Raw genomic sequence first — 27,545 nt, 5'->3', positions numbered from 1 at the left:
GATGCTGCGCCGCTTCGCTCACCCGCCGGTGTGTGTTTTACTGAGCAGTCATTTCAGTGTCTCTCCAGCAACCAGCACGTCCGCATCCCCTGGACAACAGCCAAACGTGCACCACTCTCTCGCTTTGCGCTGAAATTTCTCCCATGAAGGAACAGGTAGATATCAAAATTTTAACAATCAATCTAAAATTAAAAAATATAAACTTTATCAATTTAATGCTAGAGAGTGAAATCAATTAATATCCAATTCAGCAATGTACATAGTTATGGTTTTTTGGGGTCATTGCAATTTAATCGGTACCTATATTTTATTGATATTGTTCCCAGGGGGCTAGTGAATAATTTAAGTGGAAGTCCTATACGCGGTCAAAATTAGGAATAAAAGACGCTGGGCTTCTTATTCTGGCCCTCTTTGAATTTGAATACACGATTTCAGTTGTGGAGCCGTGTTCAAATAAGGCAGAATTGGAAGTCCAAACATAATCAAGAGCAGATAATATTAATATCATAGTATGTATATTAATGTATGTATACAATTCTTAAAAATACACGTTCTTGTATTTAATAAGATTATAATATTAAAGTACATTAAAAAAATCGTGGAGGTAATTTTAGAGTAAATAATTAAATTTTGGTTTTCCTTTTACCACAATCAATTCCAAGATTTTGTATCCCCCTCCCAAGAATTTAGCAGCAAATCAAGTGTTTGCGATATAAAATGTAAACTATACGATTTCCGTCGATAATTATTTCTATTAGTTTCAATTTCAAGTATTTTGTCGATAAAACTATATTCTTCTGCTAATTGGTAATTATTTTCCATCATTCATAGCTACAGAAAGTTTCTCTCTTTGCCATGTTATTGCAGTGCAAACGCAAAGTTTCCCTTCAATTTACGGCCTACAGTATGTGCGCAGTACGCATGCTGGCTGAATTCTGGATTTTATCCGTTGTCCTTTGTTATTCAAAACTTTAGAAGTCTTTTGATCACCTCTTTCTAGTGGTAAACTTATTAATATTACGCTTCTCATCTCATATATTAATACTTTGTTAAGTTGAAAATTTCATTAATTTTTTTGCTTGTCCATGAGAGTGAATTTCGTGAATTTGATCTGTTGGTTGCATATAGTAAAATCTTAAAATTCAGTCTTGGAAATGAACACGTTTTAAGTAAAACCCACGGAATAATTCCCTGCCAATGTTAAAGGAAAATTTATTAAAAATGACAGCTCTCTTTGAGGACCTCATTTAAAATAATGATCTCGCCGGTTTCCTCTTTATTCCCATTTTTTCCCTTCAAATTTTGTCGTCGAAATTCAGTGAATCGCTCTCTAGCGTAGGAAGCCAATATACGGTTAGCTGCAATCAGCAGCAATTTCAAACACTATAAATGTCAACAGAGCGCGTCCCACGTAGTCCTTTGCCTGATTTACAGCACTGAAATTAATGCCTGTGGTGCTCTATAAAAAAACCGCAGCCAAATCCAAAGCTCCCTTCAGATTCATAAAAATGTCGTGGAGCGTTCGAGTTGCTATTTGGAGCAGATTCAGTTCGTAATTAATTCCTCTCACGGTTCATCAATAGATACAGGTCGCATTATGGAAAATTGTGCACATACAGTTTTTTTTATATATCATGCTGGATGAATCGGTGTAGTGCTTTTATTGATCACCAGCCACGCGGGAGGAGTTGCTAAAAGAGGGATAAAAAGCAGCGGCGATGGCTGCTGCGAACGACGAAATTTGTTTTTATATAAATATATTTTTACCAACTCCGCGCCAGTTTATCGCCGATGACATCGTTCAATTTGAGCTCACTCAGCGAGTTGAACGGCGGGTTGCTCACTTTTGCACTAGAGTGGTTTACGCTAAGTAGCTTTCTTCTGAGTGAGAAAAATGTTTTAGAATCAAACCATTTAATGTAGAGTTCTTATAAACTCTTCCTTTACTAAGCCAAGTGAGATCATAATTATATTCATCTGGCAAAATGTCTAATTATTAAGTTTGAATTATTTTAATTGAAAAACTTTCGAGAAAACAAAAATATTCATTGGCTTCTCATAGTCGGAGAACTGAAATTAACGTGACGACATTAAATAAATAATAATAATACAATGATTTAAATATTTATATGTTGGGTGTTGGGTGCAGGTTGTGTAAAGGTAGTCTAGGCAGATTATAGGCTTTCGGAGAGCCTTAAATAAATTGGCGGCAAGGCAATAACATAATATAGATGCCTTTTTTCAAGATAAATAACATTTTTTGCTTTTTTTTAAGTTGTTTTTCTAAATTGCAGAGTTAGATTTTATAATAAAATATTCATCAATATTCTAAAAATCCAAGTTTAATCGGTGAAAATTTGGTCAAAATCGGTGACTATGAAGGTTTCATAGTCCACTAAATTGAGAACGTTTTTGTCAGAAAGTTAATATCTGACTATGAAAGCTACCGTATAAAACTCAATTTCCCCTCTTGTCTTAAGATTTTCACGTGAAAATGATTTGTCTTGATAGGTGTGCTGGAGAGGAAATTAGAATTTAATTAGAACACTTCAAAAGACCAAAAGTGCCTTACTCATATCACCCTTCTCTCGCCTGCATGCTTTCTGATCAATACGTAGCGGGTGCGTGCAAAGGAAAGGGAGTCCCATTCAATTAGGATGATCGACCTGAACAGGGCTCGAGATCAAAAGCGCTTTGAACATTTCCGAAGGGATGGGAGAGTCTTGAAAAGAGTTGCTCTCTCTTCTTATCGCTTTCGATATTCCCAATTCATTTTTTCTCGACCCTTTTTCGTGCGGGCGTGATTTATCAACAGGACGTAACCCGCCCGGCTCGAATTGCGGCTAATTTGTTGTGCACGATGATATACGGCAGAGTGAATTAGAATGGAGCGCCGGCTAATGGCAATCAAACGGTGGCGGCTATCGTGTGACCCGCAGGCGAAACCCACGTGCCCCGCTGGGAAATCAGCCGCGCCGTGCTCGCCACACACGAAAAATGCGCAACACGGAATCAAACAGATTGTCACGCGTCGCATGCGGACAAATTGATTGCAAAACAGCACGCGGCACGCGCATAGGTGCGGACAGCGCAAATTGAAAATTATTGAGCCAGCCTCACCTGCGTACACGTGATACACGTCGCACAATTGATTTCTGAACTCAAAAATAGTAGTCAATAGGTGCAAAATTTTAATTTAATGAAAAGAAGATAAGTTATAAGATTACAGTCATCTTAATTAGATTTGCAAATTAAGTTTATTGCTTCAATTGGTGTATATCATGAGGTGAAGCAATCTGTCAAACTACTGATACGTCAAATAAAAAGTTCAAAAATGTTTTAACTTTTCAGGTACATAGACCGAATCATTATTTTTTTTACCCCATCAGTTATAAATTAATTTAATTGCCAAAATTTGTGAATGAAAATTTTTAAATAAATTTAAAATGAGTTGAAATATTTTTGTTTTCAATTTAATTTAATTATACTTTTATTAGATTTTGGAAACATGCGCGTTTAGATCAAAAATATAAATTAATTCAAAATTTGTATACATATTTTGCATTACATTGATGACTTATTTTAGTCCTGCACAAATTTTCCTTTTTCCATCACTTACAATTAAACACAAAATGTAGTATCTTGAAAATATAATTTGAATAATTTACGCGCCTTTTTTAACGATTTCGTGCCCTTCCTTGACACATTTTAATATTATGATCAAATTTAAGGAATTTTATAAGTAATTTGTGGCCTCTTAAATGGGGCAATTTTCCAAAAAGCAAAGAGTAAAAAAGTTTGAAATTTTAATTTCTGGAAATAAAGTTTATTATTTTTCAAAGCAAAGCAATAAAATTATCTAAATAATTAATTAACTATGAGTAGCCAACTCTGCCATTAAAGGAAGTTTTAGTAAAAACTTGGGGGAAACCCTGTCGTTTCCATCAACACAATGGCAATAAAAGTGCAGTTAAGATCATAATTTCATTTTGACCCAAAATGTAACTTTCTCGAAGCACTCGATCTATCCCATGATATAAAGAAGTAATTTGCAAAACTCTCATTAGCACTTTTTTCGCTTGCGCAAATCGCAGGGCAGAGCAGGTTCAAGGGCAAGTCTGATATTCGTCGATCTGTGCCCAGCGTGTTGAGACTCTGTTGAGATAAAACACACCCGGCGTTCATACTATCTCTCTGCTCAAATACAGACCGGCAGCACGGGGCCGCCCTTTCTCTGAGAATAAGGACACGCTGCTCCTCTGGCCGTCTGATGTAATTAAGGCAGAAACCACCCTACTATAAAGCGCGCCCGTCTTGTTGCATTTTGTTTATCTTTGCCGTCATTTCCTTTGCCGCTTGTCAAAGGGACTCGAGAAGTTTTACGAAAGAGATTAATCAAAATTCTTCAATTCGCGTCCTGATAAAAAGAGTAATAACATGATAATATCCTAACTAATGAAGATGATATAGAAGTTTTAATGCTTTATTGGCAAAGCTCTGCTTGGTGAGATTGGTTTTATGGAATTATTATTTATTATTTGCTTGGAACTCACTAGAGAATACAACAATTTTAGCTTTCAAAGTAAAAATTTTCTTAACATGCTATAAATATAAGAATATTTTAATTAAAGTTTAATAATTTTCATGTTGATTTAAAAAAGCACTAAACCGGTTTGGTAATTAAATTGAGGCTAAATGATATACATAAGATAAAATAAGGCAAATAAGCTAAAAAATTTGCTAATTTCAATCGATTTTGCTAGACTGCCTGAACCAAAAGTGTTTATTTCCCAAACTGAAATGAATTTATTAAAGAAGGCTTATTTTGAAGGCATGTCAAAAAGCTTAACCTGGTCCAGTCTTATTATCCCGGCTTCCATTCATATTGCATTTGTGGATTAACCAGTTTACAAGTAGGCTTTTATATAGATCAGCCTCAATATTTTCTTTGTAACTTAATAAATTTCTTCTGAATGTTTGTGAAAAGCACTTCAAATTTTAACAGAGACTAAAATGATTTTGATGGATTTCATTAATTAACATTTAAAGACTAAAATGGAGTTTGTTATTAAATATCAGTAGATAACAATCAGCGAGACAGCGATTGCAAAATTCGTTGAGGATAATGAAGATTTTTTTTTTTTAATTTTATTCCCTATTCATCACATCATTCCTCCTCAAAAAAAGAAAAATATTATCTACAAAACTAACATGAATTAACTGCGCAAATCTTTTTTACTAAATTTTTTCCAGATGGAAGAGGAGGAGGGGAGCTCGCTGTCGATAAGCTCAATCGGCGGCGTGGCCAAAGGTCGGCGCCGGGACAAGGGATGCCTGAGCACGAATCCGCAGCTGAAGCGGGGCCGCCGGCTGCAGCTGCTGCAAATGCTGGCGCTGCCGTTCGTGCCCATCCTGGCGCTGATCGTGCAGAACGCCTTCACCTTGAGAAACATTGTCGTCAACCGACACGAAGTGGTCGACATCGACCGACAGGTGAGAAAACTCTCACGGCTCTTTGCTTTCGGCGCCCGAATGTTTGTGTGTGTGTTTAACGTGATATCTCACAGCGGCGTCCCAGAAATGGACGCGAGAGAGACGAAAATAATAATAATAATATAAAATGACAAATGACGACCTTCAGCTGTCACCCACGCTGTGTATCTCCAGCACGCAAACCTCATATATTTTGTCTGCTTTTGCTTATCTATTAATGAGTGGAACGTTTTCTGTTTATCATAAATACGTAAATTTATTGACAGAAATGCGAATTTTATTAATTATTATTTATGCTGTGTGCTTAAAAATGGGCAAACTAAATTTTTAGCTAAACAATTGACACTTAATTAATCGATGAAAAATAGATAACTCTGTACAAAGTAGATTAAAATGTGAAAATTTGACGAAATGAAGAAAAAAATGATTTTTTTTTTAATTGTGAATTCGGAATTTCCTGTTGTTCAACTAAAAAAATTATGTTTTGGCAACTTCAGTATACAATTTGACTAATTTAAATGGCACCAAGTACCAAATATTTGAAAAAGTAGAAAAACGCTATACACGAAGAAAAAAAAATGAATTTTTACTTAGGCCTATTTAATCGCGATTTTAACCAAAATATTCACTTATATGCAGAATTTTATTGTTTTAAAACTGTAATTTTTTCCTGTTTCCAAGACTTTTTTATGTCGGGCATTTGAGCAGAAGCAGACATCTGCTATAAACCCTTTCTTCTCTTTTTTCCAATTTAAATTTCTGTATTGACTGAAAATAATAACAATAACTTGTCACAATATTAAAACTCATAATGTTACAATAGTTCATATTAGCTAGTGTAATTATAATAATTTCAGCTAGAAAGGCAGGTTTAAATAATCAGAAACAAAATAAATGTGTTTTTATATCATTTAAATTTTTTAATTTGCACTGGTAATTTTAATATCTGGCAATGGGTGATTAAAATTTATTTATATGAAACCTATTCTTCGCAATTTATGAATAAGGAAATTAATTTTGAAAAGTAATTATCTCCAATTTTTAAGAAGCCCCTTACCACGTCATTATTATGTTTCCAGCGCCACCTGTGTGGTTTGACCCCTTTCGCTCCGTTGCAGGTGATGAAAAGCAAAGAGCTGCCCTTAATAACGCGCACATTTCCGCATCGGTTATCTCATTTAAGTGAAAACGCAAAATTCTGCAAGAGTAAAAAAAATCTAGGATTTCAGGCTGACAAAAGGAAACAGGAAAAATACCAATGCCCGTCACTCATATTTTCCCTCAGTGTCAGAACTTTAATTCCTATAGGGTGTATTTTTCATTGCAAAAAATCCTGCAAACTTTTGTTCTGCGCCGCAGGCCATTCGCACACAGCAAGCACTTTGGCTAATTTCATCGATCGCGCAGCCATAATGGCAAATTGAATTTTTTTTCCTTCTCATCTCCCATCGGCGCAGCTCCTTCTCCTCCGACCGTCCGCACTATTATTATCCATCAAAGTGTCAAAATGGATATATGTGCATGTGTGCGACCGCGTGTCGTTTTTTCTTCTTCTTCTTCTATTCCATAAAGTAGGAAGATGGTGCGGTTTTGCGCGCCCGTGGGCATTGTGATTGAAATGAGAAAGACCAGAAGAAGCAGCAGGTCGTTTCGCAGCTTAGCCCGGCGAAATCCTTCTTGCCGCTCCAACGAGTGCATGTGGGTCGCTGATGCGACACTCCTTTTGCCCGGCTGTGCTCCCGCGTCCCCGTTCTCTCTATCTTAAATTGCTTTTGGCGCAAGCCTGGATACATAATGAATACATACCTCTTTCCCACAGGTCCCTTCAACATGAAGGTTTCTGACCCAATAAATTCTTTCAACGCCGCAAATTTGTAAAAAAAAAAAATACAGTATTAAATAAATAAAAATTTTCTGTAGTGAAGTGACCGAGAAGAATAAATAATAATAATAAATAAATAAAATATAGCAAATGCTCTATTTGCAAATATGCTATTTAACTTCTGTGTTTTCAATTAATTAATTTTTTTACAAATAACCAACAAAGCGGTAATAAATATATTGAGAAGCAGGACTGGAGGGGGGGGGGCGAATCATGAAGATTGAACCTTAAGTTTAACTTGTTTGAGAATTTGTTTTTTAGTATTTTTCTTTTAATAAAAGCAACTTTCTCTTGGAGAGAAAACCAAGTTTATTTATCAAATTATATTTTAATTGTGATATTATCATATCTTAATTCTTAGCAAAAATAATAAATAAATGTAAACTTAAAATTTTCCTTTGCATCTAAAGATAAATAGTTAATTTGGAAAACAAAACTTGACTTAATTAATAAATTCTTTTTCATATTCCTACTCAAAAAAGCATGAAAACTATCCTTTATTTTGTTTTTAAAGTATTATTTAATTTTAATTTAATCTGCAAAATAAGTAACAATTATTTCTAGAGCTCATTTCAAAAGTTAATTAAGTTAGGAAAGAAGAACTTAAATATATAATATAAGGTTTGTAACATACATATTTTACTCATCATTATAAATAAACTAATGAAACATTTTTCTTGTGCTAATAAAAAACAATTCCAGACAGGCAGAAGTGGGCAGAACCTTAAAAAAACCCGTATTTTTCATTAAAAAAATTATAAATAATTTTTATTGGATTTCACGGAATCTTTAAATTTATTAAAAAATTCACTCCTTATACACATAAAAATGAAAATGTTTAGAGCTTGGTCAAAAACCACTTTGCCTCATTTTTTGATGCCACAATAGCGCTGTTCATGGCAGCATCTCACTTTCACCACCGCACGCATGACCTGTGGTTCAACGCACTTTCTTTTTCTGCCCATTAGGTGACCGTGGCGACCGAGCTGGGGAAACTGACGACCAGCCTGCAATTCGAGCGAACCGAGATCGCCTACAATATCTACACCAATGGCAGCACTCTGAGGTTTGCACTTTGGCCCACCGCACTTTTATCTTTCATTGAAGACTTGCTTCTCTCTTACAGAGCGAATTTGACGCAGACCTTCCTAAAGACACTTTGGGCGATTGGAAACGTGACCACGTGGCCGATCGCTCTCAGTGTGGATGGGCTGGCCCCCGAGAATCGCGACGTGCTTACCACGGCCGATCGCTTCTGTGAGGTTCTCAAGGCTTTCAGGTGAGTGCTGTCCTCATAGTAAGAAATATTTATTAAAAAAAAAAAAAAAAAAATGAGTGCAGGAACAAATATGGTAGAAAAATGCCTAGCTTGAATCATTTTTAAATCAGAATGACATAATAATTTAAATATTGTTTATTTTTCTAAATTTTTACAATTAATTATTTGATATCCACAATTTTCAACTTAAAACTTTGTGCTTCTTGTTGCACAGCTTGAGAAAATCTTTATCCACTCTTGTCGTGTCCCTGAAAACCGAAATATTTAGATGTAGGCTTCCCGCCGAGCAGCCGTGGTGCGCAGGCTGCATGCATCCAATTTGCGCAGGGGTTTGAATGCGATACCTTTGTTTGCGTGCGTGTGTTGTTGTCAGTGCACGTTAAGGGTGGTCGCACGTCGCGCGGCTGACCGTGGCAGTTTCATCATTGCCTTCAAGGATATCATTCCATTTCCCTGAAGTGACACTCTTCCTTTCTCTCTTAAAAGATATGTCTCTATGATACTCTATGGGGAATTATTTATATTTTGACATTTTTTATGTACTGATTTTCTCATCGTTACATAGACTTACTTTCTCTTCAATAACTATAAAAAAGTTAATAATTTATTGATCTTATTAACATTCATTTTTTACACTATACACCAAGCCTATCAAACAATTGAAAAATGAATGCAAATTTAATTTTCATTTGGAAAAAAACATTTTGGTTTTATGATTGAGTATCCGTGCACGTGACCTTTCAAAGTACAGAAACTGCTTGCAGCTTTATAAATAAATATGTATGCAAAAACCACCCAAAGGTTCTATACCGTTTACCATACCACGTTCAAACACAGCTCTCACTAGCATGTGTGCTCGTGTTTGTGACAAATACAAGAGGCCCCGTTTCTCTCAACGACACATTTTTCGCCGAGATAAAAACTAGTGGGCGTTTTGTTTGTTTGCGTTTGTTCGAAGGAGGAAGGTTGGAGCACGTCTTTTTCCAAACGGTCACAAAAACACGTACATTTCCACGCTGCTCTTGGAATAAATGTGATCGCCTCGCTGAATCAAATTCCGTCTTCGCGAGCGATTTTCCTCTTTTTTCCGCCTGCCTCAAATTGAAAAAAAGCACTCGGCGTTTGTAATTTGCTTTTTAAGCCAGTGAAATGAGAAAGGCGAATGAAAAAGATTGGCCTCCTATTGATTTCTTTTGCGCAATTGAGAAGCTTCTCGAGGTTGAGAGGAAAAAATATATGAAATGCTAGAGACGTCTCAAGAGCCAAAAATTTTAGCACATCATTTTTGTAAAGATTACATGTGAAAAGTCAAATGATTCTTTACTTCGATTCCTACTGATTGCAAAAATCACAAAATAATCCAAAATTCAAAACCCTTCAATGATGTTATAATGCTAAATTTTTTATAGATTAATTTTAATTTTCATCATAAAATAATTTACGTCATGCAACCAAAATTATCAAGCTCAGGATATTTTTTCGATTTATTTCATTGATTATAATGCACAGCAACACATGTGGAAAGAATTTCTAACTGCTCCAAATTAAAATAAATTAATCTCAATTTTGATTTTTTGTTTAATGTTATTTTTTTAGCAATAATCAAAAAATAAAGGAACACATAAATATGTCAAAATTTTAAATTTAAAATTCTTGTAAGAAACAGAAACTTTATATTTTATTGGGACCACCTTCATTACAGAATACTTATCTTTTTCTTATGAACTTTTTTGTCGTTTGTTAACCAGAGGAATTCTAGCACAATGGAAGAGATCTAACTTTTTACCGGTCTAATTTACTCTCTGGAGCAGTTTGGGAAAAGATTTATGGGCAATGGAAATTCCACTCGGCTCAACCATCTCGGGAAACTCGCGCAAAACTTCTTCAATTTGCATACCGGTGCGCAGTGCAGACCATTTTCTCTTGAGGAGGCATTTATAATTCGAACTGTTAAGTCCAAGATGTCAAGGGCGCGGAATTTCTTTAGACTTTTCCACTCTTGCGGAAAACCCGAGTGTTCAACCAACTCTGCGGGGAGTGAGAATGAGAGCATTTTCCTTGAAACAAACACAGATCATTAGACTGCAAGTCCACATTCATCAAGTGAGGCAAACCAAGTGCAACACCCGGAATTGCATTTGCCTGCCCCAAGCTACACAGCCAATCCATTCGCTTTCTTATTACTGTCGCACCCCATCTGCTCTCATTTCGATCTGCCGCTCCAATAACTCCTTGTCACCACCTATCGCCAACTTTCCCCTAGAGTATTATTTTTTCTCTTCTACTTCTCATTACAAACTTGTTGTTTGTTTGCGGATTAGGTGACCAGCACGACGGACGACGCCAACGTCATTTCTTGCGGCTTGTTAACCATATAATGAAACGAATCATTCAATTTCAAGCAGAAATTTTTTTTAAAGCGGTCAGAAAACATGAAAATGATTTTAACAAAATAATTATTTTGTAAAAAACAAAAAAATTTATTTGGAAACATGTTATGTGAATTTTTTATATTGTAAAAAATTATCTTTAAAATCTTGTTTTACATCTTATAATGTTTTTATTTTTAAGGTTTATTTTCTTAAAACATATATATATTATGTTTTGGAAAATCAATTCTCATCATATATGACAAAACTTAATTAGCGACGAAAATTGGGAAAATAACCAAGAAAATTATCTGTAAAATTAAATTAAATCTGCTGCAAAGCCGTTTTGGTTACGATAGTATCAAATTGAATACAGTTTTTCATTTACCCCACTTAAAATTTAATTTTATCTCATTTTTAAACCAAAATTAACATAATTCAAAGAGGGGATAAAAATGGTGGCTCATTTTCCTTACAAAACAAATAGTAACAATATAAATAAAATGTCTTTGGATGCGCAAAAATTTATCAGAAGTTGAGAGAAGAACAAATTTATTTCCTTATCGTTAATTAAATATTTTTTTTGTTTGCAAACAATTCTTTTCCAATAAAAACTTGTGTTTGCTTGCTTATTAGGTTGAAAGTGACCAACACTACGGATGATGTCAACGTCACCGAGATGGTCGGTTGGTACAACTTGGTCAACGCGGCTCTGCTCGACCACTTCACCAACCAAATCAAGGAGACCGACACCAGCGGCGTTTGGAGGTATAATATAAACTTTCAGCAGTTTCCACTAACTAACTTTATTGCACGTTCCTCTGCGGCTAGTTATTGAAGCCAAGCAAGAGTTTCCAACCCTTCTGGTCATCAAACATTATATAAACATTATGAATTCACTTCACCTCCCGAGTGTAATATTGTAAAACAAATATTTTTTTTTATAAAATCAAATTAAGTGGACATTTGGTATTGTGATAAGAGCTTTTTTTAAATTACAAAAATGAAATCGTTTGGGATTAAAAAGTTTGGAAATAAAATGGATATGGTTTTGAAATGCAAATTTACAATTTAAAATGAATTAAATTATGTAGTGCTTAGCATTGAAAATTGAGTTGAACCATTATCATATCACTTGGATGTTGAAATGTTTTTTTCTTCCAAAAACGTTTCCTCGCAATCTGCTGGCATAATACTGTAGATAATTAGAACAGTTTCAACCAGCACTTTAATGAAAAAATTTAAAATACTGTTATATCTTACGAGGATCTTAATTTAATTCCGTCATTATATTCAACCTCAATTAAAAAGGCTTTATTCTTAAAAGCTAAATTTGAAGTTAAATTTTATTCTCTTCGCTCTAGTTTTTTTTAGCAAAGATTTATCTCGTGAAAAAGTGGAAATGTTGACACAAAAGTAAAATCTCATTAAGGTTCGCAAAATTGTATGCTCTCGCTCCTCTCTCGTTCTCTCCCTGTGGAAAATGAAAATGGTTTCGGCCTTGTAATCCGAAACGCACAAAGAGCAAACTCTGGTGCGTATCTAGTTATATGCGTGCTTTTCTCTCTATGAGCAAACGCTCGCTCGGCTCGTGTTGGCAGCAAAAAGTCGGTCTGGCTGCAACGAGCCTTTAAGCCTCGCACAAAGAGAGCTGCCGACGAAATTATCCACGTGGCAATGCGCACGCACGCCGTGGCTTTGTTCTAACTTGTAATTACATTATTAAGAATGGGCGAACCAATTTTCACGTGGAAACGGGCGCCGTGCCCTGAATTGCATTTTCCGCCGCTTTTTCTCAAGAAATAAATGCGTGGGACACTTAAACGTTGGAACAGAAACGAGAGAGATGCAAACAAAGTAAGAGATTTTGTTTGGTTTAGTCGAGCGTAACAAAATCCCTCTAGGCGGAAGTTTCTCTACAACAAGGGCTACAATTTACACCAAGAGAATAAAATTATGTAACCTAGTTTGGTTAAGTTTGCTGTTCTTCGTTAGGATTTTATAAATTGCGTTTGAAATATTAACTTTACTGGTTTTTAAAGCATTGTTACAAATAGTAAATTTTTCATAATTTTACAAGAATTAATTTCAATTGAGAAAGAGACAAGTTAGCTAATTAGTTTTAGCGAAATAATTTCTCAAGCAAACTGAGCACCAAAGAAACCACGTTGTATGCAAGGAAAGCAATAAGGGGGTGAAGTTTTGAAATTATAATTTCTATATAATTTAATAATAATTTCCTAATATGGAGAAGCCAATTTTTTTTGGTTTACATATTAAATCATTTTTCATTTATAATTAAGATTATGTTTGGTAGCAGTGTCATGTTCATTCTTTGACTTTGTGAGAAATAGATGAGGTTAATTATTTAATTTTATTTAGTAGATATTGATTACCTACATACGTATTGACATTTCCATTGGTGCATTGAAACCCCCCAAGCAATTTTCCTGTATTTAATTGACAAAATTCATTTAAAATTTTTTGCTTTCCTTTAATTTACTCGAACAATCCAAGAGAAGGATGAAAATGAATATCATGAAGACTCTTTTAATAACACTCAGTTATTAACTTTATTTATGCAAGTTGGAAGTTCTGTAAAATACATAAAATATTTTAAAATTAAAATAATAACAATCTATAAGTAAAATTTTTAATACATAATAAGAAATTTAAAATTAATTAATTAAATTGTTATTGCTATAAATTGGTATCAAAAATAATTACAAGCAAAAAATGTTTGAAAATGTTAAGGAACGTTTAAACCGCTAGAAAGATCTGCGTTTAGAATTGTAAAAAATAAATATCATTAATAAATATATTGAAAAAAGATAATCCTGTTTCAACAGAGACATCTACATACAATTAAAGTAGAAGTTATTATTATTATTGTTGTTTATTCTTCACAAATCAAGTCACATAGGAAAAAATATTGAAAATTAAATATACTTTTGCCTAGCTAAAGACATAATATATGGAGTTGGAAAGAAAATCATTTATTTTAATTCAACTTTATTTTGAATTCTGCAAAATTGTAATCGCATATGGAGGGGGTCTTGCACTTATCCCAGAGGCCAAAATAACCCTAGGCTAATTTATCGCAAGTGCTGCTCACCGACCTCGTTATCGTTCTCGGCTTATGGAAATATAATAACACCGGCGGGTTATCTCTCAGCGCCAAGTAATGGTCGATTCATAAACGCGCGAATAAAGTTATTCGCGCCGGCGCCCAAAATCTGCATTTCCCAGAGGACCGGAATAAATTTGTTTGTCATCAAGTTGCGACACAACAACAACACAACTATGTGCGTCTCGAAAATATTCAAATTCATGCCGCATTTGAATAAGAGCAACCAAGCCATTTATCTTATTAAAACATCCCCATATGACGAGATGGAGGGCATAATATTATTAATAACCTGTTTGTTCTCTCTCGCCTTGCCGCCCTTTTGTTTGCCTTGAATATATTGCCTTGTTCTCCGCTCGAAAACGCGGCTGGGACTAGATTTATCGCTAGACATGCCCCAAACAAGCTGAAAAAGGAAAAGCCCGAGATTTGTCGGTTGGTTGAATATAAAGTGTCACCATTATTTCTCCTAAAATAAAAATTGAGCATAAAATTTTTGACTGCAATATAAGGAATAAAAATGGCCTTGTATTCAAAATAATTTCAATTGATGTATGAATATTTAATTGATTAAAACGCAGTAAATATCTAAAAAACAAATAACTAAAAATAAAATTTATCGTTTAGAGAAAGATCTATAAGGATATTCAAGTTACTATAGTGATTGGGGCCTCTTGAAGTAAGAACCAAAAATAAATAAATTGTCAATTTTTAAAAATCAAAATCACATAAAAATCTTCAATCGAATTTTTTAAGTAACTTTGTAATCAAAGTCTAAAATATATGGTTAAATTTTAAAACGCTATAAAATAAAATTTAAACATTTTGTTCAAAGGCGAAAAAATATAGTAACAAGAAGGGCAGCTCCATTGAGGGCGTTGAACTTGCACCATGGCTTCTTTTTTTCCCGCAGCGGACAGATTTAATCTACGGATTGTTTCACATCATTTTCCAAGCCATTCGGTACCGACGGCGGACTCGGTGTTTTTCATCCTGTAAATTGCACTTCGTTTCTCCCTTCATCTTTTAAGGATTTTCTTAATATCCTTCGGCTTAATTTGCAATTACATTCCTTGGAGGTCTTTCCCCTACACAAGAAATGTTTAATTAATTCTCCCCTCAAATTTCCATTCCTGCGTGTTGACTTTTTCCACAAGCTGTACTCGTTTCTGATGACAAACGGTAATCGTCAACCCATTCACAAGCGGATGACAAAAGTTGTAGCCCATTTCCAACTTTTCCTCCTCCCTGTAGTGGTCCATAATTCAGACTTGTTTTCTCCCAAAGCGACAACCAGGTCTCGTATAAACACCCACGCAACTTATTTTCGCAGGTATCTTATCGCGTTCAAAAACATTCTACGCAGCATCGAAAATTTCGGCATCTCGATGGTGTACGGACTCAACTTTTTTGGACGAGGCGTTTTGCAGCCGCACAATTACCTGCAGTACGTGCGACACGACGTTCTCGGAACGGACCTGCTTAACTCGTCCCTCAAGTTCGCCCTGCAGCTTGGAGAGAAGATGACGCGGCGACTGAACTCAAATTGGATGGACGTTCACGAGAGGTAAATTATTCTACTTCCATGAAATAATTATTAATTTACATATTTAAAAAAATTGTTACAAAACTTATAAATCCCAAGATCGTAAATTAGATACACCATGCTTTTAAAATACAAATTTTCTTATAAATTAAAAATATAATATTATTTATTTTATTTAAATAATTTTTATTTTAAGATTTTAAATAATTATTATTATTGTTCCTCATTATTCACAAATCAAGTCAAAAATGAAGAGAAAAAGATTCCTTATCGTCCAACACCTCTAGCACTTGTGATATAATCATGTTTTTATAAATTTTAGAGTTAATTAAATTTTGAAGCTTATTTATTTAATTGGAATGAGACTTATCTGGTTTATTTTAATAAGATACACTTAACTATTCAAGGTGTTCAAGCTAAGCCAGATCTGTATCAATAATGATTATTTAATGGCAAATAAATTTTATTGATTTTGGTTTACCACAGGGCAATCTCTGCCTAAATCTAGATACACCATATATAAAAAAAATCAAAAAATTATACAGGATTAAAAAACAAATAGGCTCACTGATGCCAAATTTATTGTTCAAGTCTTTAAATGTGCTAAACTAAAATAAAAAACTTGTTACATGAATATATGAATGTGTGTTACAACATCAAATCTCGATTAAAGAGCTCATATTGCATATTTGGGCGTCAAATAAGAAGTGCTGAGGATTTTGTTTGTTAAACCCGTAGTTATCAAGTCTAGGTTCTATAGCTATTTCCTCATCAATGTGGGAAAAAGTTAATTAATTAAATGGAAATAATAATTATAAAATTTATGTTGTAATTAATCAGACGTAGCCACATCATTGCAAATATTTGAAAATTGAAGTATTGCTTTTGTGTATAAGCTCTGTGCGGGTGGTTGAGCATTTTAATTTAAATTAACATCTCGCTTTCCATCAAAATTCCAATTCACATCAAACAATGTTGACTGGCAGAGTTAAGCGGCGCAGATAATTAGACCAGTTGAAATAAGCCGATTTCGGCTACAAATTGAACTCGTGACCTTTTTAGAAACTTATAATTTGCTCCACATCAGCAGGAAAAATGCTGGTGAAAATAGTTTTTGTTTGTTTTTAATCTCCTTCTAAATATAGTGTCACAAAATGCAATAAAAAAATTGGAACTTTTGTTGACATTTGCTTAAGATTTTCTGTATATTCCTGGACTTTTTTGAGATTTTATTTTGACCAAGCTTTTTACTTTCCTATTTTGTTTTCTTTTTGTGAACAATTTTAACCAAATATTTTCCAAATATACAACCATTGCACTGGAGAAACATTTTTGTTTCAAACCAAAGCGTAAAAAATTTATTTTAATTACTTCCGGTTGATCATTTTGCAGACGGCAGTTGGTGTTGAAAAACGTACGTCAAAACGCGAGCATCAACGAGGCGACCACCTATTTCGATCTGATGGCCAACTACGTCACCGAACTGCGCACCTTCCAGAAGGAAATACGCAAGGAGATCAGGTAGGCACAAATATAATCCTTTTAGCACCGGGCTGTAAATATAAATCAGAGAGATAAAAAGGGAGGGAAGTCGTAAAGCACACCAATATCAAGCTAAGTCAATAAGTCTTGATCCGTTCGAAAATCCGCTGCTTTTTTCGGACACACGGTTTCACTCTGGGTGGGTCTTTATTGACCTCTTTAGTCGTCATATAACGGTTTATTATTTGCTTTGCGCCGCGCGCGACACAACAGGCCACCCGGTGCCACGACGTAATTTCACAGGCTTAATGAGTGTGGGGCCCAACAGCCACCCTTACCGCTCCAGAGATATTCTATTCTACGCTGAGGGTCGATTCATTTCGAGGTTTTGCCAACTCCAACCCATTGTTCAAAACTCTGTTTATCCACGGTCCTTGTCCCAGCACGTCCGACCTCCACAAAATCATTGTTCGTAAAGGTCAATGAGCGTTTTGTAATTAATGTTTGCCCCAATGGAGGCCACATTTGGTTTAAGCATCGTTTTTTTTCCAGTGAATTAACGCCAGAAAAACAAAGATTAATTGTTATTTGTATGGAATCACTTGATTCTGTCAGCATTATAAGTACCAGCTTGAGGAATATATTTATTATGTGAAAATCATTGTATATCAGAAAAAACTGAGGATTTAATTTATTTGAAGAATCTAAACAATGATTTTAAAAAAAATATTTTCACTCATTTAATATAAAACATGTAACTTTCGTTTAGAGCTCTCACATTGTCCATTTTGGAAAAATTGGGGGGCGGACTATTGTTTGTGTCGGTTTGTGCCATAATTTTATCACTGAATACATTTTATAGAACAAATATTAGGAATTCCATTTAAGTAGGTGGTCTGCAGTGGACTGGTTTCACTGGATTACCAACCCACTAGTATGCACTCTGAATAATCACATGTACACACATACATATTTATTTTGATTCTAAAAATGAGCGCTGCATTTTACATAAATTCACAAAATGTAATCATCTAATAGGGCTATTATGGGTTAAGTTTCAAGTTCACAGATTTATCCACTTTCAAGGTGATTTAAAACAAATGCAAACAAAAAAATAATCCTAATACAAGAATTTATTTGACGAAGAAAATTAAAAAAATTGTTAAATAAATGAAAATTAATAAATAAATATTTTTTTAAATTTGTAATTAAATGTTAAACTTTAAGACAACCATTTAAGCTTTGTGTTCAATTAACAATCAAAATTCATCCTGTTAATCTCATGAGCTTGAAAGTTTAACTCACAAATTGTTGTAAGGTGGCGGCTTCCCCCGGAAGAAAAACACTCTCCGCCGTTAACACCGGCGCGTACATTAAGTTGGAGATAAACGTGCGCTTTCTCGCGACACACTATATTATACACTTATACAATATAAAAGCCGACGAAAAAGCGAGTAAACGCACAATATTGAGAGAGTGAATAGAGCAGTCGCGCATAATCCCCCGGTTCGGATTTGCCCTCAACGACGTTCCGTTCCATTTCGCCACTTTTTATTGCGCGCGTTAGATTTTGTTGCCTCGAATCCTATTTCGCCGGCAGCATTTGCATGCCCAACTGCCTGCTAACATTACCGCCCAAGTGGAAATTGTCGCGCAGTTTCTATCCCACACACTTTTTGAATGACTTTTTCCTGTGTAATATTTGTCGAAGCGGCCTGCTCGTGTATTAATATTCCGTTGAATTGATATTGCATTCGGCGGACTGAATATGAAAAGTGTATATCCTTTTCAATCAGGATTAACGTTTCAAATTGTCGTTTGAATTTTATGGACTATTTTTGAGCAGATATAAAATAAAATTTATGCTGTGCGAGTCAGATTATCAAGTTATTATATTGTAAAGTATTTAATGGAAACTTAGAAAATGGTTTTTTTTCTTGTAAATTCGATGACAAAACTGCAAAGGAAAAATAACAAATTTTTTCAATTTTTACAAAATTTTGCAAATTAAAATCTGTTATAAAACCAATCCAATTTACAAAAATCTTAAGACACAAATGAAAATTATCAAAATTTTGTAGTTCAGGAAGATGCTTTTTTCTAATTCAAGCAAACTTTAATCCGAAAATTAAAGAAATATATTCTTTATTTTCTAATTAAACAAGGTAAATTATGGAGGAAAGAGCGAGCCTGTATTTTTTCTTCACTTTTTAAGAATTTTCTGCCTCAAAAAAATATAAATTGAAGTTGGAGAGGTCATTGAAAAAAGTCCCAATTACTCTCTTTCAACTAGACAGAGCCCTCTAATTTTACGCTCGCCGGTCCTTGGGAATCTTTTTCAGTTGGCGCTTAATTTTCTCCTTTCATTAAATTGGCTCAGCGTCTTCTCTCTTCTCCAAACCCCGGCTGACTTATTCGGAAGAGAGACGAAGTGACGAACGCGAAACCAATTAGTAGCCTGCAGGATTCGCTTCGGATGTGAAATGCAAATGGAATTCAAGTGTGTCCCTTCGAATGTTTGCTCGGCCTGGAAATTGAGCGGAGGAGTTTGTTTGTATGTTTGCTTTCGCTGCTCCACTTTGATCTGCTGAACGTGTGCAGTGAAAATACGCCGCTCTTGTCCCCTTTCCAGCTGAAAAAACTCCCCTTGAATTAAATTATTCGGGCCGTGCGGTTTGCCGGCACGCAATTTCTATCACGGTTGATTTTCGTTCGACTCTCCGAGGAAGAAAATGTCTTCCTTTCTTTCTTTGCCAAATCGATCTGACGAATCTCTGACAAGGAATGTTTTCTCGAGGTACATGATTTTGTTCAATCAACTTTTTTAAATCCCATATTAATTGTAAAAGAAATTACAGCTCAAGCCTTATTTTAACATTAGAAATCACCTCAGTGTGTCTTGAGAGAACTTCCAGTAGTTTGAATTGCGATAAAATGCACTTCCACAAATGGAGTTTTCAATTCTGTTTTATTTCAAAATTCCTAGTTTCATTTACGATTGCAAATTGAAGTTTCTCTCTCTGTCGGGAATTGAATTGATAAGTATAGTTGCTCTCAAGTAAGGTTCAATTTTAATTACATTAATTGAATGTCATCCAGCTCACTCCCTTTTTCGTTGAAGAGAAAATGTAAAACGCATTTCACACCAAGTCATCCACTCGCATTTCCGAGCACAGCAGATGCTGGAGACGCTTTCTCCAAGCGCCACTCGTAATGAATTCAATTAATAAATTATCATAAATTTATGAGCTCGCAGCACCTTCGTGCGTAGGTTGAGGGACTTGAGGGCCATCAGTTCTTTACAAAAGGGCGTCTTTTTGCGCGGGCGATGAGCCTCACCGGGTATGTTTTCTAAACAATTCACCCCTAAAATTAATTATTCCTTGTGATGAAAATAACTTAGAGTTTTTAAATTAAAAACGTTTGATTTTTAAATTGTAAAATACGCGACATAAGATCAGATGAGGATTAATCTAGCCTGGAGACAAAGTGTTGGATACTTTGAATGATCAATGAATACAATTTTTTTATTCATTTTTTCTTAGGCTATAAAAAGGAACTTTTTCATTTTTGAAATGCTGCACAAATCTGTATAGGACCGGAAAATATAAATTAAATACACCATTTTTATTTTCTATTTTATATTATTTACACAATTCTTCAATCATCTATTTATTTAAAATATTTCTTTTAGAATTCAATTAATTCTCTGACCGATTTTTCAAATAATTTTCCCAAGATGCATTTGCAATTTTTTGTAAAAAAAATTCTATGGGTTATTTATAAATAAAAGTAGAATATCAAATATATATACATGATCTTTTACTGCGTTTTAAATTAACAAAGATCAGCACGATGCGTCTCTCATCTCATTACACATTATGTGGGTAAATAATGTGTAGGCTACTTTCTAATCGTGTCGAGCAGGTCAACCATACCTATTTAACTGCGCAAAACCCACATCGGATCTAATTAGGAAATGCAATTTTGCAGGTCAAGTATCGACAAAATCCTGGAGGAGGCGAACTCGCGCGAGGCCGAGGGAATGGCGATTCTGGCGCTGGTGCTCGTCGTCTCGCCGATCATCATCGTGCTCGTCTGCAATGCAGTCGCAACAATCCAGGTAATACAATTTTCTATTATTGGAATTTTCCGACTCTGTCCGCCCCATTTCGCCGCCGCGCCAGTCCCAGTGGAAAAAGCAATAAAACGCGTGACGCGCGCGCTGGATACTCTTTGCGGCGGGTGGGCAAATATTTGCACGGCGGCGAGATCGTTAATCAACTTGTTTTACGCCGCCACGCCGCCCGACCTGCGTTGAGATTAATTTTGCAAAACACCTTCGCGCCGCACCGCCACCATAAATAAAACAACAAAATTCGGCTCACAGTGAGTGAGGGAGACGAGCCCATACAGAATTGTATTTGTTCCCCTTTCTCTTTTCAAGGGAATAATTTTCAAACCAACACAATTTTTATTTTCATTGAAGACATTTTTACGTGCAATTGATTGAATAAAGGTTTAAAATTGGTGTTCGTTAAAATTAATTTTATTTCACTCTCAAAAACTTTTTAATGCATTTACATTTAACTTAAAATTTTATTTGCCATATGTTCTACTATTGCTCTTCTTTCTGTTCTTTGTTTAACTGAAACTATCTTTAAAAGTGTATTATAGTTATTTTTATAATAATAATTTTTGTTAACTTATGACAACTGAAATGTGGAAATACAATATCAAATTCAGATAAAAAACTAAAAGGTCAAATTAAAAAAAAAATCCTGCTCGACATATTTCGTAGGGATTTCTCTTAGATTAAATTTAATTGCAAAAAAAGAAAAATCTGAAAGACTATTTAGTCAATTTCAGGAATTTCAGTTGCTTCAAACAAAAGGAAATTTGGTTTAATTTTTAATAATCTTTCAATTTTCAATTCAATCCCAATTAACTAAAAGTTGTTGAAGCGAGACGAGTACAAATATTAAAATATATTTGAACTTTTGGCAAGACCGCAAACATTAGCACGTGATATTTGTGATCGCTTTGTTGTGTTTTGTGGCCTTCATTGTTGGACTCCGTCTGTTTTCCCTGTTAAATGCGTCCACGTGTGCTGGTCTGTGCAAAGTGCAAACTTAAATTCCGGGCACGTAAAGTGCAGTTAGTTAATTTGCGAGCCCACTAGGTTAATAACGGGTGTGTATGTGTCCTTGCAGGTGTACGCGTCCAATTTAATTATCAAGGCTCAGGAGCTGAAAGCCGAACAGCGTCGCAGCGACACCCTGCTCTTCCAAATGCTGCCCCCGAGCGTGGCGCGCCAACTCAAGCACGCCCAGGAGGTAAATTGCGACCAACTCGCTAATTGAGAAAAATCACGCACTTATCTACTTGATAGGTCCCGGCCGAATTCTACTCGAACGTCACCGTGTACTTCAGCGACATCGTTGGATTCACCGAAATAGCTGCCGAGAGCACCCCGCTCGAGGTGAGATAATTTTCAATTTATAATCAATTTATTTTATAAAATTATCTCCCGAAATACAGTATTTCGTGTGGCATTTCAAATACTTGAATCTTGAATATTTAAAGTGATTTTAAATATCACAATTAAAATCAGGATTTGGAATTCATTTCGATTTTTTAGGTTTAATAATTAAATTAAAGAGATTAAATTAATAAAGTGCAGTTTTAAAGATACTGCTCTCAAACATTAATCCAAAGTTCAGCTCAAAATATATGTGAATATATGTTGGAAATAACTTTCGATTTGCAATTTTGGTTTAATCTTCAATATTATAGAGTAAATATAAGTAGCGGACCCCTATTATGTGATTTGTATTTATACAACAGAACATGAAATTAAGGTTTTGGTTGTAGCCAACTTTATTTAATTTGGTGTAAAAAAATTTTATTATTTGTTACAATCGCATGCTATTTTGAAGCATGTAAAATAATACACTTAAATTTAATTTTTTATATATTTAAAAACGAGTAAAATGATTAATATTGAATAATTAAATAATAATATTAGCATAATAAATAGTATAAGTGATAATTTAAAAAAAAATAAAAAAATCAAAACAATGTTTAAAAATTAATTTAAGTTTATTGCACACATAAATTTATAAAAAATTACATTTAAATATTAATAAATTTCTTTCATTATTCTTACAGGTGGTGCGTTTTCTCAACTCGATCTACAAACTGTTTGATGCGCGCATCGAGCACTACGACGTTTACAAAGTTGAGACCATTGGCGATTCCTACATGGTTGCATCTGGACTGCCTGAGAAAAATGGTAAATTGCCACCACACAATTCGCAAACTTAATATCGCGTTTAAGAGATGACAAAGTTTTGTCGCTAGGGGAATTGCGCCGTAACGAATATAAAACGGCAAAGTTTCTGATGCCGCCCTATAGTACACAATGGTGGCAAACTTTGCTTCTCAAGTCTTTCTGAAAGTGACAGAGAGAATGGACGCAGGAGAGCAAAGTTTCAAGTATTTTATGGTCAAAGGTTAAATTCTAATTGAAAAAGGAAGGAGGAGGAAACAAAGAAAAAAGAAAGCTTCTGTTTTTGAACAATAATATATGAAAATTGAATTGTTTTAGCGGCGTCTTTTTTTGCAATTTTTGATAAGGCTATCTCTCTGAGGATGAGTGATTTTGGGCAAATTTTATTATTAAAAATAATATATAAAATTTAAAAATCCTCAATAGGTTGATAGTATTTTCTCAAAAAGGTGTTTCCACAACTTCAGTTGTAACTTTAAAAAAAGGCTAAAAAAAGTCTAAATAAAACTACATTTTACAATAAGTAAATTTTACAGACCGATACAGACAATCAGGTTAACCTTTTTTCCCATCCTATATAAAAATTTATACACCTTAATTCTCCCAAATTTTAATTGAAAAAATAGCATAATTCATTTTAACCCTTAAATCAATTTAATTTTGTATGTAGTGCATTTATTAATGAATTCGGAATCTATGGAAAGTAAAGAAAAAATGATAATTGCAGGTCGGAAACACGTTTCTGAAATAGCGACGATGGCACTGGACCTACTGGCCGGCTCGTCTGCATTCGCGATTCCTCACCGGCCGGGCGAGCGTCTGCAGATTCGAAGCGGAATCCACACTGGTCCGGTGGTCGCGGGCATTGTCGGCTCCAAGATGCCGCGATACTGCCTCTTCGGTGACACGGTCAACACGGCCAGCCGCATGGAGACAACCGGAGAACGTGCGTACACAAAATCCTCCTCAAATTACAGGCTTTACTCTTTTTTTTCTGAACGCAGCCTTGCGAATCCACATCAGTTATGAGGTGAATGAGGCTCTTTGTCAAGTGGGCGGCTTTGACACAGAACTGCGGGGCCTCGTCGAGGTCAAGGTCAGTAGGGCAGCCCCATTTTCATTCAAAGGCTTATTTTCAACTCAGAGTTTTTGCGTCGATTTATCTTGCGCGCCCGACACACAAGATTTATGATGCTGCTTTTTAGGGGATTTGCGCGCAAATGTGTGACGCCTGACGTTATTTACGTGGTTTTGTACTGCCTGCTTTTGCATAAATGCTCCTCAGGTTTTGCTGGGAAAGATAACATCGGACCCTTTTGACATCAAGAGTATTGACCTAACAAAATTTTATCAGTGAAACTTAATAATTAAATTTATTTATTTTGCACGCTGTTGTCAGTTAGTTATTAATTATTTAATTTCATACTATGTAAATTAATTTAATATATATAACATAGTTTATTTATTTAATTTTGTTGTGTTTTTATAAGGTTTTTTATTTAAAAGAAATTTTACTTTTTACATTTTTTTAAATTATACTCTTCAAAATGTTTACTTTAGAGACTTCACATTTTAAGTTTTGTGAAAGAAAATTATATTGTATGACATATGTATAGTCTTTGCACAATTTTGTGCAATCCGATATTCGATGAATTTGATGATTCGGTAGGATTTTATTTTAGTGTTTAAAAAACATTTCATTTTCAAATATTTCTCTCCCCATGTGATTTTAATCTGTATTTATTTGAAGATTAAAATCAGTCTATGGTCAATGTACTAAAAAAATTAAGGATATCTTGAACACAAAACTAAACCAATTTTACGATAAAAAGTTCTTAAAATTTTGTTCCAGGCGGTTCCAGGATAAAACTTGTTTTTATGATTGACTGAAAATAACTACATAGCTATTACTTTTTCTTTATTTCATATGAAAAAGATTGATTAAAATTTTCTTTTATCAGGGCAAAGGCGTGCTGGAAACCTACTGGCTGGTCGGTAAACAGGGAGGCATAACTCGCGCGTCCGAACTGGACACGCCGGGCTTCTTTGAGGATCTGCAGCCCATGTTCATCCGACGGTTGCGGGCGTCATTCAGTCACTGACACGAAAACGGCCAGTGCGTTGACAAGAACAACAGAGAAGTCAGCACGGCCTCCCAATGAACATATAATATATTATATGAACAGACACAAAAACAACAAAGACTAAAAATGGTATTTGCCACCGCCCGGCTAAAAGCCTGAAATCTTTTATTCCGAGAAACCAAAACAAAAATAATGACTATTTTAATATGTACAATTAATCATAAAGATTTTTAGAATTCTGTTCAAACACTGATTATCGCATGAAATGTGATATCGATTAATTTGATTTACTCAATGGTAGTTTTCACTAGGAAGCCAAACTCTGGTCAAATTTAAAACAATACTGAATTTTATATTGGTGTTGTAAACTGTGCTGGCACCATGTTTAATGTGACTGATGTTATTATCTAATGGAATTTATAAATGTGAGAAATTAATGATCTTTTAATATAATTCAGGAAATGGTTAATTTGTTACCTCTCCCAAGAATGTCATTAATCCCAGTTTTGACAATAGCCCAGTAAGCTAGAGGCTCATTTATTTAGTACATATTTCTTCTTGTCAAATTAATTAATGGAATTAGTGTTGTGAGACTGGAGCTTTAGTGGTTTTAAATTAGCTTGAACTAGAACGTAAATATTTGAAACTAAATATTTTGAAAAATTCAGAATCAATAATTGTAACAAAGTTGATTTCAAAATTTAAAAGTCAGAACTAATGAAGTTCAAAATTAATTTTTTAAGTTGTTATTTCGTCTCAATTTTACTGAATTTTACATTGTTTTCCAACATGAGGGGAATAATGGGGTGTTATGAAGTTCAAATTTTTGCGTTTTAAACTTAAACTTTATCTTAAAATAATACATAATAATTATTTTTTTCCTTTTTATATCTTCTCTGAACAACAAATAATGTTGTTAATACTCTGATGGTCTCTGTAACATGGAAAATTGTTTTCAATGTCCATTTTCTAGTCGTCATATTATGTGCTGTAAAATTTATAAAACTGTTAAAACAAAGGAAAATACTTTACTGTTTGTATGATGAAGCTTTGAAAATATTAAAATAAATAAATGTGCATATTCATGTTTATGCCATTAAACATGACAGTCTGTCTGAATACTTGTCACAGGTTTCCATAAAATTTTCAATATATAATTTAAGTAATAAAAACCAACTTAAATTTTTTCAGTAGAAGTGCATTTCTGAAAAATAAACGTAAAAAGATGGCCACATATTAAAAGAAAGATTATTAAAAAAAATTGATTTAAGGAAAGCTCGTCCATGAATTAGGTAATGTGCTTTAATCGTGCTTAAGAGAAAAAATATAGTGCATTGACCAACTCTCCCAGCGCTAATTATTCTATTACTGCACGATGTCTTCATGTGTTCAGAAAAAATTAGATAAAATTATACCAAATTCATTTTAACCAATGAAATTGTTAAAGATATTTAGCAAAACATTATTTTTGTCAAGGCTTTTTTTTTATAAATTTACATTTTATTGTGACAGAAGGAAATTCTTAAATTAGACAAATGGTTAATTTAATTATATTATCCTCATTTTAATTTGAAACGGAAGAAAATGAGGCAGGTAAAAGAAGGAGTTCAGTAGAGATTGGCCTGCGAGGGTTGGTGGGCTCGGCGGAGAGTGTTGCGTGTGTGGTCCTGGTAGCTGGACTTGAGGAAGAGGCCCTCGGCGGCGCCGACGCAACGCCGGCAGTCGTCGCAGGCGGCACTGCGGGGCACGTATGTGTCGGGTCTGCGTATGTGGCGCGTCTCGAGGGCCATCAGCTCCTGGCACATCGAGTCGTAAAGGTGCGAGCGGCGCTCCACGTGGCCGCTCAAAGGGCCGCCATTCAGGGCCGCCGCCCTGCCCAGGTGCCGCTCAAACACCGGCACCTTCTCGCACTCGTCCCGCTCCCTCTCCTTCCGCGCAAAGCACTTGGTGTGCATGTGCAGGCCGTGGATGCGTGGTGGCGACGACCGCGT

At 34.8% G+C, this 27,545-nt stretch overlaps 1 protein-coding gene across 2 annotated transcripts; it reads left to right on the top strand.

Annotated features, from left to right (window-relative positions):
* The first annotated feature begins 77 nt into the window (after positions 1-77).
* LOC132205907 (receptor-type guanylate cyclase gcy-1) lies at positions 78-26,650 on the top strand. Of its 2 annotated transcripts, none has more exons than XM_059635284.1 (14): positions 78-155; positions 5,254-5,493; positions 8,344-8,441; positions 8,502-8,654; positions 11,660-11,791; positions 15,484-15,717; positions 17,089-17,217; positions 21,172-21,301; positions 22,392-22,514; positions 22,571-22,660; positions 23,350-23,473; positions 24,198-24,416; positions 24,475-24,566; positions 25,432-26,650. In XM_059635284.1, the coding sequence occupies exons 1-14, from the start codon at positions 144-146 to the stop codon at positions 25,570-25,572; spliced, it is 1,917 nt and encodes a 638-aa protein (XP_059491267.1). In that variant the 5' UTR covers positions 78-143; the 3' UTR covers positions 25,573-26,650. The 2 variants fall into 2 exon arrangements, with proteins under 2 accessions (XP_059491267.1, XP_059491276.1); XM_059635293.1 differs by lacking the exon at positions 78-155 and adding an exon at positions 4,172-4,272.
* Positions 26,651-27,545: the final 895 nt, after the last annotated feature.

Source organism: Neocloeon triangulifer, unplaced genomic scaffold (genome assembly GCF_031216515.1).
Source record: "Neocloeon triangulifer isolate White Clay Creek 2 clone unplaced genomic scaffold, ASM3121651v1 ptg000001l, whole genome shotgun sequence".
Lineage (NCBI taxonomy): Eukaryota > Metazoa > Arthropoda > Insecta > Ephemeroptera > Baetidae > Neocloeon > Neocloeon triangulifer.
Note: the sequence above shows the minus strand (reverse complement) of the source record. Positions and strands in the feature narration are given on the sequence as shown.